Genomic DNA, 14,438 nt, shown 5'->3' with positions numbered 1-14,438 from the left:
ACCCGGAAGGAGTCCTGGTTGGGACCTCAGGTCTCAGATGTTAGGTTTGGCTGCGAGGTCTGTTTGGTATTAGGCCCAGACCATCAGCGCCCCTTCACCAGTTAGATAGGAGTAGCGACAGAGGTTGCGAAGATGGTGGCTTTGGTCTTACTGTTGTACGACTTTGTAAGGTCTTGTGTATAATCAATAAAGTGACCGTATGCATCGTCCAGATGCAGAGGCCGGGGGTATTCCTCCTTTTCGAAAAAAAGTGGTGCACAAGTACTACTTGGTGCTTGTCAGCTTGCAGGGTGAGGTGACCATGATCAGCTTCATGGTCTCGTTAATGAAATCGTGGGAGAAATCCCTTTCTTCGAAAGAAAAAAGTCAGAAATAGTATCATTTTGGAAGAACAAAGTGAAAAGAAAAAGGAAATTAGTTTGTGTTTTTCTATCAGAGAGCAGAGTGGCCGTAGCAAAAGGACCAGCTGGTAATCCAAGTTTGTAGGGAACAACTAGGAGGAAGGATGTCACTGTCGTGGTCACGCTTGTAAACGAGACGCCACCCCCTTCCCTTGTACTCCTAGTTGCAACTGGTAGTAGTATTTTCTTCCACGCCTCAATTCCTCCTCTTTCTCTCCGATCTCGCCGCCGGCCGCATGTCTGTTTGCGACTATCTGCAATTGGGCAAACCAGGAAGCCATTACAAGCGTCGCGGTTCATGTCATGTCAGAGAGTATCATAAATTCTGCACACATGGCGGCAAAACTGTCTAGATGCATCGGATGCGCATGTTTGCAGTACAATTCTCTGGTCCTTGAGCATTGTCGACTTGGCCAAAGAAAAGAAAAAAGGGAGCATTGACTACGAAAAATGAGCCGCTTTATTTATCATAAAAAGGTACTACATCAATATACATTTTTCATACGTAGCAGAAATAAAAAGTATATATACTGTGCATACATAAATCAAAATAGACCTACTTTCTTGTTGTATTTGGGTCAGAATCTTGTCTTGTCTGCGTACAACACAAATCACCGTAGTACTGTATTTTTTGTACTAATGAAACCGTAGAGATACGTAGGTAAAGATCACGTAAATGTTCCCATAGGAAAAAATGAATTTCTTTGAAACTTGGAGTACAGTAATATTGGGGCAATGACATGTGGGCGTCCTTAATTAATGTGGGGAGTGTGACTGCTGACAGTCCAGTGATTGGGTGAGCGAGCAGGCGACACAAAATTAAGGAATTATTGGCCTACATCTCGCCTCGCACGATGGTGACAAGATTGCAACAGCGGATCGCACCACACGCTGTCTCCAGCCAAATCAAATCACCCACACACGTTCCGATTCCGATTCGAATCGAATTGAAAAGTCGGTGGTGCGTAATGATCGGTCGATGGATGAAATGGTTGGCACACCGCACCGCACGCGTGACTAGCGTGGCCAGGCCAGCAGTCATATTTCGTCGAAAAAATAAATATAAGAAGGATGAAATGGCTGGGTTGTCCCCGCTGCCTGCTGCTGGCAGCGTCAGAGTCGTCCCAACATCTGGGAGGACCAAACACTAGTACAGCGGGCGTAAAGTTTGTTCTGCACCCGGTTGCCTTCTTTTACGCCTCCGACGAAACGGAATCGCGGCAGTTCCATGGCCGGACACACTCAGCAAGGCAGTTCCTACAAAAGGGCAAACAAACCAAAGCCAGTCATTGCATGCGTCGCCGTCAGAGCGGATCCATGGCCATTTCGTTGCGCTGGTTGTTACAGTTGTGTACACGGTGTCACGGTAGCAAGGCCTGTCTGGATGCGATATGCATGGCTGGGCGATCCCGGCCATCCTCCATCTGGTTTGGGTCTCTCCAGGAAACACTGTCCCCTTCAGAAACATCAACTTCCATTCCATGTACTATGATGTATCCACCACGTCGCCTTTCAGAAAAAGAAAATGTATCCAACACATTGCTTTCAGAAACAAGCACAAAAGACTTGTCCTTCGTTATTATGATGAATGACGACGGAGACATTCATTCGGAACACAGGAAAAAAATATTTTGGCTTCTCTATGTCACTAGCTAGAAGGCTGCCAGGATGGGAGTGCCCGTGAAAAGAATATAAAGTGTCTCCTTACACGAGAGGGATCTCGCACAACTCTGCGCCATATAACCTGCCCTTGCTGGTGGACTGTCCATTTCGAGCCATATCAGCTTATCAGGATCACATCCTGGAATGGTGAACGAAGAGCCTGCCTATGGAAGGCATCTGCAACGCTATGATCGCATATCTAGACGTCATTCCAGAAGGTAGCTAGCCTTCTCCCCATTACCAGGCTACCAGCCTTATCCTCTCAACATGACCAAAAAGGGGGATGCCAGAGATGGGAATCCCTAGGCTTGCACTTAACTTGGTGTGGGTCGCCTCCAGAGATGGAAGCATTTTGCCAACAGGGGTATTCAAGAATCTCCCTTGCAGGCATCCCACTCTGCTCCCTGATTTGCTCGGCCCTTTTTTACCTGGTGCCTTCTTCCATTACTAGCATTTGCTGCATCCTACTAGCTGCCAGTTCCTCTCATGTTTGCCCAGCGATTTCTTCGGCTGTACGGTTCGTGCCGCCCACAAGCCATCGCTTGCTTTCGGCTTCGCCTTGGTTTTCTAGATTCCGAAATGTGTAGCCAGCAAACTGCTTGTACAATTAAGATCTCACGGCACTTACTGTCTAGTTGTGGCTGCATTTGGCATTGTTAACTTGAACTGTGCAACCAACATGATTTTGGTTGACTGAAGTCGTAGCAATTAAAAAGGAAACGGGGAAGGCAGGGAGAAGAAATTTAAAAAGAAAAAATCAACATCTATCGCACATGCCTTGAGGAACTCTTGTGTTTGCACCTTGACAATTATTCTATGTACTAGGCTGGTTTCCCAATGTATCCAACCTGCGCCACTAAAGTCCTGCAAAGCCAAAGTACCCATCAGCACCAACAAGACACCCGAGGTCACCACCAAACATCAAGTTTACATCGAGGACATGGCCATAATAACCGACTAAAAAAGCTTCACTGAGATAATGGTCAAAAAAAAAATTTACCTTGCGTGACCTACTTCATCCAACCGTCGGCATGCCCTATTTCTTACAACCCAACACCGGGATTGGCAGATCCCGCGGCCACGACTCCCATTCCACCTCCCTGGGCAGGCCTAGCGGCTCCGCGTTGTCTCAGCTGCGAGTCTGCGCGACGATCTTCCACCCATTTGCCATCTTTGTCGATATCTTGTACAAGTTGATCAATCTTGCGAAACTGGTACGGCCATGTCGAGTTGTATAGGAACTGCCGGAGATCGAACCTGTTATCCTCTGGTGAATAGCTCTGCAAAAAAAAGTAGACTAATGTTATAACAACGTAAGGTGGGGGCAGATCTTATACCTACACACCGAAACAAGCGAGCACCTCAGCGTGATAGGATGGTGTCAAGACCGTCATCTTGTGCCGGTTTATGGCATAGTACTTGAAGAAGTGCTTCACTTTATCGGCCACTTCTGTGGGGGATAGTCGCCCACACCACCTGTGGCAGAGGTTCTGTAGCAAGATGTGTTAGCATTTAATACTTGGAAGCATATTTGCACTGATGACAATAAATTCAATAATTTCACTGACAATTTTAAGATAAACTACTCCCTCCGATTTGTACTAAATCAGTGACAATTAATATGGATCGGAGGTACTAAATCAGTGATAATTAATATGGATCAGAGGGAGCAGTTATTTCCTATATCCAATCCAACATTTTTTCAGCAACATCATTGCAATAGTAAGACTACTGAAATAGGAACACTACTAAACACAATAGAAAACACACGGCGGCACCATTAAAAATAATTTAAAAAATCTGAAACTTCTTGTGTAGATGGAAAGTAGCATAATCTAGCATACTGCACAAATTCAGTCCAATACATAACACATTAAGAGAAAGTATTGGGTGCTCACGGTACTCCTAACTTCAAAAATAAACCCCATAAAAGTCATGAAAAATTCTCACATATATACACCAAAGAAACAACAACAGATGTTCCCAGTCTTGTTATTACATAGATTGACTTTTGATGTCTATTGCTAAGTTTTATTATTCAAGTATAAAAAAAAGTTTGTGGAAGTGTCAGTCTTTTTACTTCACAAAAGAACTTTTCTACCATCTACTATCCACCCTAATAGTGAGAGGAGAGGTGAAAACGATGCAGGCGAGTAAAATATCAAACTCTGTGCAGCCATCCCCTTTTAAGTACCGTTTAACCGAAAGAAACTGTACTGCAATCCACGAAAAATCATAAAAAAGGACCCCCCCCCCCCCCTAAAGGGAACTCCTTAACAATGCAGACATAATTCATGTAACAGTAACTAGAAACAAAAGGATGCAAAAGCTCGACATCATACAGACATTTTAAGTGTGCTGCAAAAGGATATCTTGAATTCTAATTTTCGGTAGGAAACAAAATAATCAAGTCAACTGTAGACCAACCTGAAACATCGAAACAGGACCGCATCGGAATATTTTCCTTAATCTCCCATATATCGATAACTCCTCGTATGTCATCCCCATGTCCACTTCATCCAACTACACAAATGGAAATAGGGTCAAATGAGCATACTTGAGTACAGATACCTACCATAATTTTTGTTGATAGCAGCTAGCTAAGACAACCTTATGCACAAGTATAACTGAAACTTGAATGGACAATATGCTAATGAAATATTTTGAGTGCAACGTAACAAGTGAGCTAAACAATGTTCTGTTACCAATCGCAAGACAGAATCAGAATCTACATATATTTTAAGCTATAAGGCAAAGGAGCAGGGTCAAAAGCACCGGGAACACCAAGTTCCCGTCAGCAAACTAGAGCCAAAATGGAAATGAACAGAATTATTTGGACATTTGGTCACCTGGCTATAATCTGTGCGGATTGGCTCAAGCTCTGCAGTAGGAGGTGCAGCTTCAACCTCAGCCAATGAAGAATACTGAAGATGAACTGCTGCCCATCGTAGGAAAGCCCTAAGGTCTTGCTTACTTACACTTCCAATGGGGTTTATATCAGCTGAACTGCAGTCATACTAAACAAACAAAGCAATAGTTATTGTCGTTACTCATTAGTTGCCATCACGGACTATCAAAGAGTTCCAACAAGTGCTGATTGCAATGAAGGATCCGTGAAGGAAAATATATACATGGTTTCCTAGGGCCGACATGAGTGAGAACATTATATCTAAAAGAGAGCAGACTTGTGTTAAACTTTTAACTTACTTTCGTCAAGTAACCACGCAATCCTTCATCCACATTTGAGCTTCCAAGAACAAGATAGAACCCAGACTTGTTATGAACCCATGGCATTAGAGAAGCCATCATAAAGGCCAGCACCATCCTGATTCGAGCTTGAATATTTTGCAATCCCAGATTCTCAGTATGTGATCCCCCGTCAACCTGAATTATATTAGCATACATATGTGATCATCAGAATTTGCCTCGGCAGCTTCCAGCATGTCAAGGAACCAAGTGCAAGCATGTCACTGTTCCTAGCCACTTTGTGAATTAGTTCTTGCTTTGTAGGTTATCTAATACATTTGGTTTCTCAAACTAGAAAATGGGATTTCAGAATTGTATGTCACATAGCACTTGTTCTTGGCTTCTTTCCGTTTCTACTTCCATATTTACAAAGAAATGTTTCTCTGCTTATGTATTTCACTATTTCAGAATGGATGAATACTTAAGTTTGGGATATTTTGTATTTCACAAATATTGCATCCAACTAGGTAACATTTACCCACCACTAAGGATATAGGACAAAAGCTTCAGTTCAACATTCTTTGTTGGCCGCAAAAACAAAATGTTGTGAAATGCGGATAAACAAATATTGCGAATAAATAATATATATTCACAGAATCCATTTAAGCAATTTCTTTAGTAGATTAGAATGTCATAGTATCAAAATACCTTGTAGCGTGGTCGCTTGCCAGTTAATCTTTCAAACAAAGAAAGAAATGCAGACACTACACTGTCAATAGGTACATCAAAGTGGAATGAACCAATCTCTTCCGCCAGCCTTTTGGCGCGTGATCTGGTATCTTCAGAACTGTAGACAAACAATACTGTGAATAAGGGAAAACAAAAACATACTGTGTGGGGAAGCAAAGTATATGCAAAGCATAATTTACACTCATTTGTGAAGAAGATTGAGAAATAGTAAAGATATAAATCAAAGAAGAAACAATCAGTGGCATATGTGAAGAAGTCCAATGCCTTGTGAAATTCTGGTAGCCATTTCGGTAGTAAACTGTATTGTTCTTGTTTCAGAGATCAATGCCAACTTCAGTTCCATGAGATGACTCTCCAACAGTCAAGCAATGCAAATTTCATTAGTACTCTCATGGAACTGAAGTCAGAGTATACAATATTGTGCCAAGGATGTCCGAAATGCTGGTTTCAGTTCCATGAGATACAATACAAATGATACGAGCCAAGCAGGGCTTGAGAGAAAACACAGTACATATCATCATTATCAAGTTAATCAATTTACGAAGAGAATGTATTGATGCATATCAAATGGAAAGAACGATACTCTAGAGAAGGGTACACTGAAAAGAACTGAATCCTTAAGCCAAAGATTACCTATTTTCTGTTCCCATGTAAACAGTATAAAATAAACGTTTTGCAAGCTCTCTGCTGTCTGTGGGGAACTCCCCATCTCTGTACTGACCAATCCGCATAGCATCTGCCTTAACTTGCTCATCTCCTTTATCTATATCTGCATGTTGGGTGTATTAAATGATAATTAGTCTCATAAATAGGTGTTCCCTTCGTTCAGAAAATACGGCAAGAAGCGACAGTTTTGGCTCCCGGCCCCCGCGTCGCTCCCAGGGGGTGACTCGGGTGGCGAAACCCTAGCTGCCACCTCAAACTCCCCTCCTCCCCTGGCCGTCGCCGGAGGATAACCGGCGGGCGAAGCCCTCGCCGTTGGACGGCGGCGGCGGGGCCCTCGTCCGTGAGCTCGCGCGCTGCTGTTTGTGCGCTGGAGCGGCGGGAGCGCGCGGTGGCGAGGCGGGCGGTTGTCTGCGCTCAGGGGAGGCCGTGATGGTGTGGAACGCGTGCGCGGTGGCGCTGCTGTGGCGGCGGCCGGCCGCTGCTGCGAGCGGCAGAGATGAGGGCACCCAGATCGGGGCTGCGCGTTTCTGCCCCAACCCACCCGTCCCCCTCCTTCCACCCCTCCCGGCCGCTGCCGGTGGTAGCCGCTGGGCAGGTGAGCACGCGCGCGGCGGTCCTTGACGGCTGCTGCTTTGCTGTGCCCCGGTGGTTCCTGGCGGCGGTAGCTGCGGGCCGGCACGGCGGCGGCGCGGTGCAGGTGGCTGCTGTCGCCTGCTCGTCGCGCTCCCGGCGGTGGCCGGCCTGCTGGCACTGCGCCGGTCGGTGCTCCTCCTGCGACTACAACGTTCCTAGGCATCCCTCCATGTGTGCTGGTCTTCTCCGACGTTCTTCTCCAAGTCCGGTCTGCCATTGCATCTGAGGTCCTTGTTCATGGGTCGGGGCGAAATCCCCGCGCGGCGACGGCCTGCGCTGTCAACGGCGACGCCCGAGGGTGCCGTCACCTCCTTGGAGGCGTTGGCATGACCCTGACCAGATCTCCTCCTCGAGCACCGGGAGAAATCCCAGGTCCGGCCTCCCGGACCGGGCAGCGGCGGCATCTCAGCGCCGTTCCCCTCTTGTAGGTGCTGCTTTGGCTGCAAGTGGAGTTTGATGCGGCAGATGGAGGCTGGTGATGCATCGCTCTAGCGTAGACTGCTACACAGGGAGCGGATCGCAATGTATGCCAGCGCCGGCGCTCCCCCAACGATTGCTACACCAGTTCCTGTTGAGCCCTGCCCTTCACCCGCCGACTCTCTAGGCACATGGGTGAGAGGTACGTTGGCCTGGGCAGTCCTGGAGCTGCAATCGTCCCTGGAGCTGTCTGGCAATGGCAGTGACGCTGCCCTGCTGGGCGAGGCCTAATGTCGTTGCGTGTCTGTAGTTGAGGGCACCTCCTCACCTAGTTGTAGTCGCTTGGTGAGGACGGTCGTGTGTATGTGTGTGCGTGTGTGTCCCTCCTTTCTGGAGGTTGTACCCCTGATGTCTTCCTGTTCAATGAAATGAAACACAAAGTCTCTTGCGTTTTCTCAAAAAAAAAATAAGGCAAAATTTTAACTTCCAAGTTCAAGCTTTGACCAACAATTAATCCGATAATAATGATGTGTAGGTTATGTGGCATAAATTTGGTATTGTTCGATTCGTGTTGGAAAGAAATTATGATGATGAATTTTCTAGCTATTAAACACTTTAACTTGGAGAGTGAAAATATGCCTTATATTCAGGCAGTATTGTCTTAGTGGAACCTATTATTACTGAAATGAAAATAATAAGAATACTACAGCTAAGAATATGTACAGAGGATCAGTGCTGATAGTTGCACCGATGGGGATGTAGTTCCTCCTATTTCTTTTCTAAGCACATATGGTTGCAAATCCAGTGTGCAGATAAACTATTTAACTGCGTTCTGTAACCTACTCCCTCCTTGCCAAATTTATGACCCAGAGACTCCATGAGCAATGCATGAAGCATAAACAATCTGTTTTAACTCATCCTTGGAATGTGAGTTGTTGCTAATATGCACTATAATTTGGCAAGTAGAGAGTACATCTCTAAAGACATTTTATAAAATATACTATGCTAATGGAGGAAAATTAAGACTTTTGACCTGACCTTTTATGACAAGCTGGCACATGCAGCCAACAATTGCTGCAACGGATGAACTATCCGCACCACCAGAAAGTGGAAGCAAAAATCCAGATGCTCGACTTCTGCGAAGATAATCCCACAGCCAGCAACTAGGTCCAAATGCAATCTCCTCCTCAGGACAGTGATACATAACCTTCAGAGTGATAAAAATGGGTTACTAACTGTGACTTGTCAAGCTGGGCTGTAGTTTTCATTGGGAATTACAATCACAATTTGCATTCACTAAAAACGTTCCAGCGGTGCTAGTAAAAATTGTGTTAGATAATTCATCTCAGGTTTTTCAAGATAATACACGAAATAAATATCACTTGAAAATAAAAATCTCATAGTATCGTGATCCTACAATACGATAGGTTCTAAAACAATTCTATCTCTTTCGGACACGGTTATAAAAAGTAAAATATTCTATACTGCAGCGTTCCAGAAATAATGAAATATATCAAATCTAGAAACAGAAACTAACCTCAATTGGATCAGTTGGGATCATTCCATCACGAAATGTTTGGCAAAGCTTATATTGTACCTTAACACAAGGTACTTTTGTTACATGACTTGCTTGCTCCCTAAAACTAGAAACACATGCTCGATAACTTGATACCTGGTTCAACAAAAGAATGTCCGGTTATGCAAAAGTTTGATCCATATAATTATGTCAAAGATAAATCATTATCTAATAGAACTAGAAATTTACGAGCTAGAAAAGTTACTTTTAACAAATATGAGAAAAGAACCAAAAGCTTATGACCTTAGATAATTCAACTGAAAAATAACACAAGAATAAGATTAACAATAGTGGAGATACCAGTAACTGCTGAACAACATATAATGATGCAATAGTGGAGATACCAGTAACTGCTGAACAACATATAATGATGCAACGACTGTTGCCAAATATTCTTCCAGGCGAAAACAAAGAAAGTGAGCAAAAATAAATACAGAATTGAGCAGAAATTGTTTGTCTCTGTGAGTGTAACTGGATTACCCTAATGTGAAGTGCAAATCATGTTTTCATACTTCCAATAATACTAATTCAAGAGCCTTCAGTTATGGAAATCCTTTAACTCAAAGAAGAATATGAATCACTGACAGCATTATAGGACTGCAACTAAGATCCAAATGAGCTAGAACTTACAGCATCCAGATCTATCAAAGCATCCAACACTTCAACATCCTTCAATGAGAATTGTGATCCCTGGGCAACCACATCCCCATTCACCGCAATGCAGCAGCAGCCATCTAGTGAGAACATTTGGGATAACTTAGAACAAATGAATCAAATAATACAACTCTGATAAAGACGACTCATGAATGTGTAAAACTAACTTTACACATAACTACTGCTGGATTAACAATCTGGGTATGCTAGTGATGGTTGCATCGCTTAAGGCATTTTCTCTAGCATGTGTACTTTGCTTACTGGCCCTCTATTTAGATGGTGCCCATGTCTTTTGTTTAGTCTTGAAAAAGAAAGCTAGTACTAAATTGAATGCAGGGCTATGATACATGGGAGTCAAAAACAATAGAACCAAAAGCACTATATATCATCACTGCAACTTGAGCAACGAAACAGGAAAAAAATCACCATGTAGTGTTAATAGTGTTAATTCAGTAGACACTGAAATACCACTCAAGCTTCAGTTTTTTGCAAAATACCAATATTGTTACCACCTGTCAGTGATCATGTGTTGGGTATATCCAAATACAAAGGTTATGTCACACAAACATTTGAGAAGTTCCAATCGCACGCACTTCCTTCAAAGTGAACCACGATCCAATGCATCCTCAATGTTGGAAAGAATAACAGGAGACCTAAACATCGGACTATAACTAATAATTAAGTGGTATGGAGTTTTCAAGTTCCAAAGATATAGGATAATGCTAAGAAAAACATAGAGAAAACACTGACATATTAGCATACCATAATAAAGGCGGCCACCATCACAACCCTGGTGATTAGCATACATGTATACACCACCACATAAACGGGTTGCGTCTCTCATGGAATCAATCCGAAGGTTGAGCTTCCTTAACTGATGATGGCTTCCACTTGCATTCATGAAGACCTCAACGCCACTGAATGCTAGATCAATCCGAGGAGCATTTGCAGTAAATAGCTCTTCACAGGTTTCGGCGGCCAAAGATCTGAAAATTAGTAACTAACATGAAAAGCTATAATATAACCAAATTAATTAAGCAGTCCAATATCATCAACAAATGCAAGATCATCAATCACATACCATATACAATTACTAATTAAGAATACGTAGTAAAATGAAACATATTAGCAAAGAGCAATTTGAGCATATATGCTAAAATCATAAACATGTTATAGCACATTTACATTTTCTTTAGAAGAATAGCACGTTAACATTTTTTAGAGGATTTGCGCATTTACATTTACATTAGGTAATGGGACTAGCTAAGTGTCAAGTACTAGATATGCATTCTGAATATCGTAAAGAGGCAGGAAAAGGCAAGGCAAGGATGATATTTGCTCAAAATGATCCTAGAGGACTACAATTAATGGTTAACAAAATTAGAACATCCTAGACACTTACATCGATATATGTAACATACGTGGACAATTTCTTCATCTAGACTTTAAGAATTCATACATGTATGAAATAAATTGTAGTTGCGCTGTACATATTTCCCTATGTGAGGATCAAATGTCTAAGCTAGTTTGTAGACAGGGGTGACCTGATTTAACATGAAGTCACCACAGGCCATCGTAAGATATATAGTCTCACAGAGTAGCAGTTAGATAGGGACTCGAAATTAGAAGCACATGATGAATTGTAATTTGGAAGAACACCAAGACAATGAATATTTCCTTTTTTATATCCAGCTTGATTCAGAAAATGTTAGTTGGAAATGACAGTATTAGTGTTTGCTCTATCCAGTATGCTAGCCAAGACAGTATCAGCCTGAAATCACAAGTTCACAATCATAAAAAACCAATTTAAGCATTAGTACTTACACGTCGAGAAACTGCAGATAACCATAACCAAAAGGTACAGTTTCCTGGTCTATAACCTCTGAGACATCAATAGGGAGTTGAAAATCGACAAGTTCATCTTTATATGTCCAAGCAGAAAACCATCGAAATTCACGATAGTTCCCATCATTTGCAAGGGACATCTTTGGCCGAATCATAATTATCTTGCGATTTAGGCAGAAAACCTGGCAGTTGTACCGCACACTCTTGAAAATAATAGGCATTCCTATGCTGCACAAGATGTCATCTGTATAGTCACCAGACAAAATGTCCTTCAGGCACTCCCATCTGCAGGTTGTTGATACAGAAGAGCAATTAACAGAGAGTATAACTAAAGCTTGCAAGTATTTCATAGAAATGTGAAACCCTAGGCAGAATGTCATTACCAGGGATTAGTTATTGTTCATTACTTCCTCCACCAAAATAAGTGTCGTTGATTTGGTACAAAGTTGTACTGAATTAGTGACACTTATTTTGGGACGGAGGGAGTACAATTTAGGATTACCAATTGTAGCCCAATGGGCACTCAAAGGGTTGACATACAAATTCAAGCTCCGTATGCATACAGTAAAGTTTGCATGACACAATAAAAGATGCTAAACAGATTAATGAAATTACTGTTTACAGGAGAAAATAAATACCTTAAAGAACTCCAACCACTTCAATTACAATTTACAAGTGATTTCCATACATAGGTTGAGTTAATAACTAGCAGTGGAGAACCATAACTTTCTTAGCCGTATTTTGTGATAAACAGTACGACTTAACATTTAGCAGTTCATTCAGGTTCTTAGCACTGCTACGACAGCGGTACAGGTTTTGCACAACTCACAGGTTCGTCAGCTCATCATCATCAGTAAGTAGGTTACATGGAGAAGGAGCACTCACGCGTGCGCGGTGGTGTCCTGCTCAAGGAAATGGTCCTCGCAGCCGTATCCGGTGAGCTCGAGCTCGGGGCCGATGCGGACGACGGCGCCGGCGGCCTTGGCCCGGGAGATGGACTCCTTGACGTTGCGGAGGTTGGTGTCGAAGTCCATGGCCCACTGGTTGAGGTTGCAGGTGGCCACCCGCAGAAGCCTCATCTTGCCGCCGCCGCCCGAATCAGCAGGCTACAAACAAGCGCGAGCGGCTTAACACTAGAGCAAACCCAGATGGTTAAGTGCAGAAGTAGACCTCGCTGCTGAATTTCCAGAGAATCGCAGCTTACCCTCAGTCACTGTTGAATTGGATACGGAGGGTGGGCAGGCGGGTGGGTCGCTGGTATCCTGGAGACGGGTGGAGCGGCCCTTGGATCCGGAGGAGGCGAGCGGCGGATCTGGAGGGAGTGGGCAGCGGACGGCGACCTGGTCAGGTGGAGGAGGAGGAGGAGGCGGGTCGGCGGTGGAGCACGGGCCGACCCGACGGTTGTGAGGTGGAGCGGTGCGAGGATGGTGGTCGGGCGACGAGGAGCAGCTTGTGGCGGAGGGCCGCTGGCGGGGAGGTGGGGGCGGCGGCGGCGGAGCAGGAGGAAGGGGAGAGAGGGCCGGCCTCCGAGTCTCCGACGGCCAGATGGGTAGAGGAAGAAAGAAAGAATTCAGGCCGGCTTTGGGTTCATTGGAGGGGATTTTCACGGGATTCCGGTCCTCAGGATCGTGGCGCTGAGATTCCCGAGGATCGGATTCCAGAGGATTGTTGGCATCGGGTCCGCTCGGCCCCTCGGGAAATTCGCTGGCGCGAAAGAGAGCGCCCGCGTGGTGCGCTCGCGCCAAAAGAAACAGCAACAGCCGGCCGCGCTGCTCTGCTCTGCTTCGTGCCCCTCCCCGGAGAGGACTCGCTGACTTTTTGGAGTGGCCAAGTCATGATTCTTTTTCAAAACTACGTTGTTTTTGGTAGCAATTTCAGAAACTATAGAACGTAATGCAAAAAAACCAAAACTAGTAGCCCGTCGGTCATCTTTTAGCCGAAGTAGTACTTTTCAGCCACAGTTAGGTCGAAGTACTACTTTTCGGCCACACTTAGGCCGAAGTATAATTGTTTTCGGCCATCTCCTGGCCGAAAAGGCACTTTTTGGTCAACTCTAGGCCGAAATAGACTTTTTTGTCAAGTCTATGCCAAAAAGTCACTTTTTGGTCAACTCTAGGCCGAAGTTGCATGGCTCATGCTGAAATGTATTTTCTCGCCACCCGTTTCCCGCCCACCCTTTCCCGCCACCCGTTTCCCGCCAACCCCTTCCCGCCATATGTTCCCGCCACCCGTTTCCCGCCAACCCCTTCCCACCAATCCCTTCCCGCCTTATTTTCCCGCCAATCCCTTCCCGCCAACCCTTTCCCGCAATACCGCAGTTATTCTTTCCCGCCATTTTCTCCTCTGTATCTATAAAAACCCCTTCAGGCGGAGGTGGATAAGCATTCCAGTGTAGTGTAATCGAGATGTCCCATTATCCATTCGATCGTAGTTTTCACCCTGAGATGAGAAGCACTCTGCTGAGTCTAGCTACCGATTTCAGGATGGACAATAAGATAGTTCCATGGGACGAACTCACCGGTAGTGACACCATAATGAATGAGTTGGCTCACCAATTACGTAGGTCTGGGTGGCCTGAAAGGACCTATGAGGAGGTACGTCAAGAACTTCTTAGGTTGCATGAAAGGTGGAAGAAGGTGGTGGAGCCG

The 14,438-nt window shown here is 44.4% G+C and overlaps 1 protein-coding gene across 2 annotated transcripts; it reads right to left on the bottom strand.

The window, feature by feature from the left end:
* Positions 1 to 2,665: 2,665 nt before the first annotated feature.
* LOC125542668 (glutamine-dependent NAD(+) synthetase) lies at positions 2,666 to 13,470 on the bottom strand. 2 transcript variants are annotated; one of them, XM_048705800.1, is made up of 15 exons: positions 12,995 to 13,470; positions 12,676 to 12,923; positions 11,770 to 12,075; positions 10,708 to 10,931; positions 9,922 to 10,025; positions 9,253 to 9,387; positions 8,754 to 8,922; positions 6,633 to 6,768; positions 5,958 to 6,096; positions 5,271 to 5,447; positions 4,913 to 5,080; positions 4,491 to 4,586; positions 3,425 to 3,553; positions 3,064 to 3,343; positions 2,666 to 2,927 (listed from the first exon to the last, which is right to left on the bottom strand). In XM_048705800.1, the coding sequence occupies exons 2-14, from the start codon at positions 12,867 to 12,869 to the stop codon at positions 3,107 to 3,109; spliced, it is 2,214 nt and encodes a 737-aa protein (XP_048561757.1). In that variant the 5' UTR covers positions 12,870 to 12,923; positions 12,995 to 13,470; the 3' UTR covers positions 2,666 to 2,927; positions 3,064 to 3,106. The 2 variants fall into 2 exon arrangements, with proteins under 2 accessions (XP_048561757.1, XP_048561756.1); XM_048705799.1 differs by having other exon boundaries at positions 12,676 to 12,896; positions 12,995 to 13,469.
* Between the last annotated feature and the right edge of the window lie 968 nt (positions 13,471 to 14,438).

Source organism: Triticum urartu, chromosome 3, assembly GCF_003073215.2.
Source record: "Triticum urartu cultivar G1812 chromosome 3, Tu2.1, whole genome shotgun sequence".
Taxonomy (NCBI): Eukaryota; Viridiplantae; Streptophyta; class Magnoliopsida; order Poales; family Poaceae; genus Triticum; species Triticum urartu.
Note: the sequence above shows the minus strand (reverse complement) of the source record. Positions and strands in the feature narration are given on the sequence as shown.

What these genes read in the sequence shown, in the direction of transcription:
- LOC125542668 (XM_048705800.1), bottom strand. Translation starts at nt 12,869, where the DNA reads ATGAGGCTTCTGCGGGTGGCCACCTGCAACCTCAACCAGTGGGCCATG. An exon ending in CTTTGATAGATCTGGATGCT is followed by an intron (nt 9,388 to 9,921) that starts GTAAGTTCTAGC and finishes TTGTTGAACCAG; the next exon opens with GTATCAAGTTATCGAGCATG. An exon ending in TACATGGGAACAGAAAATAG is followed by an intron (nt 6,097 to 6,632) that starts GTAATCTTTGGC and finishes GTTTGTCTACAG; the next exon opens with TTCTGAAGATACCAGATCAC.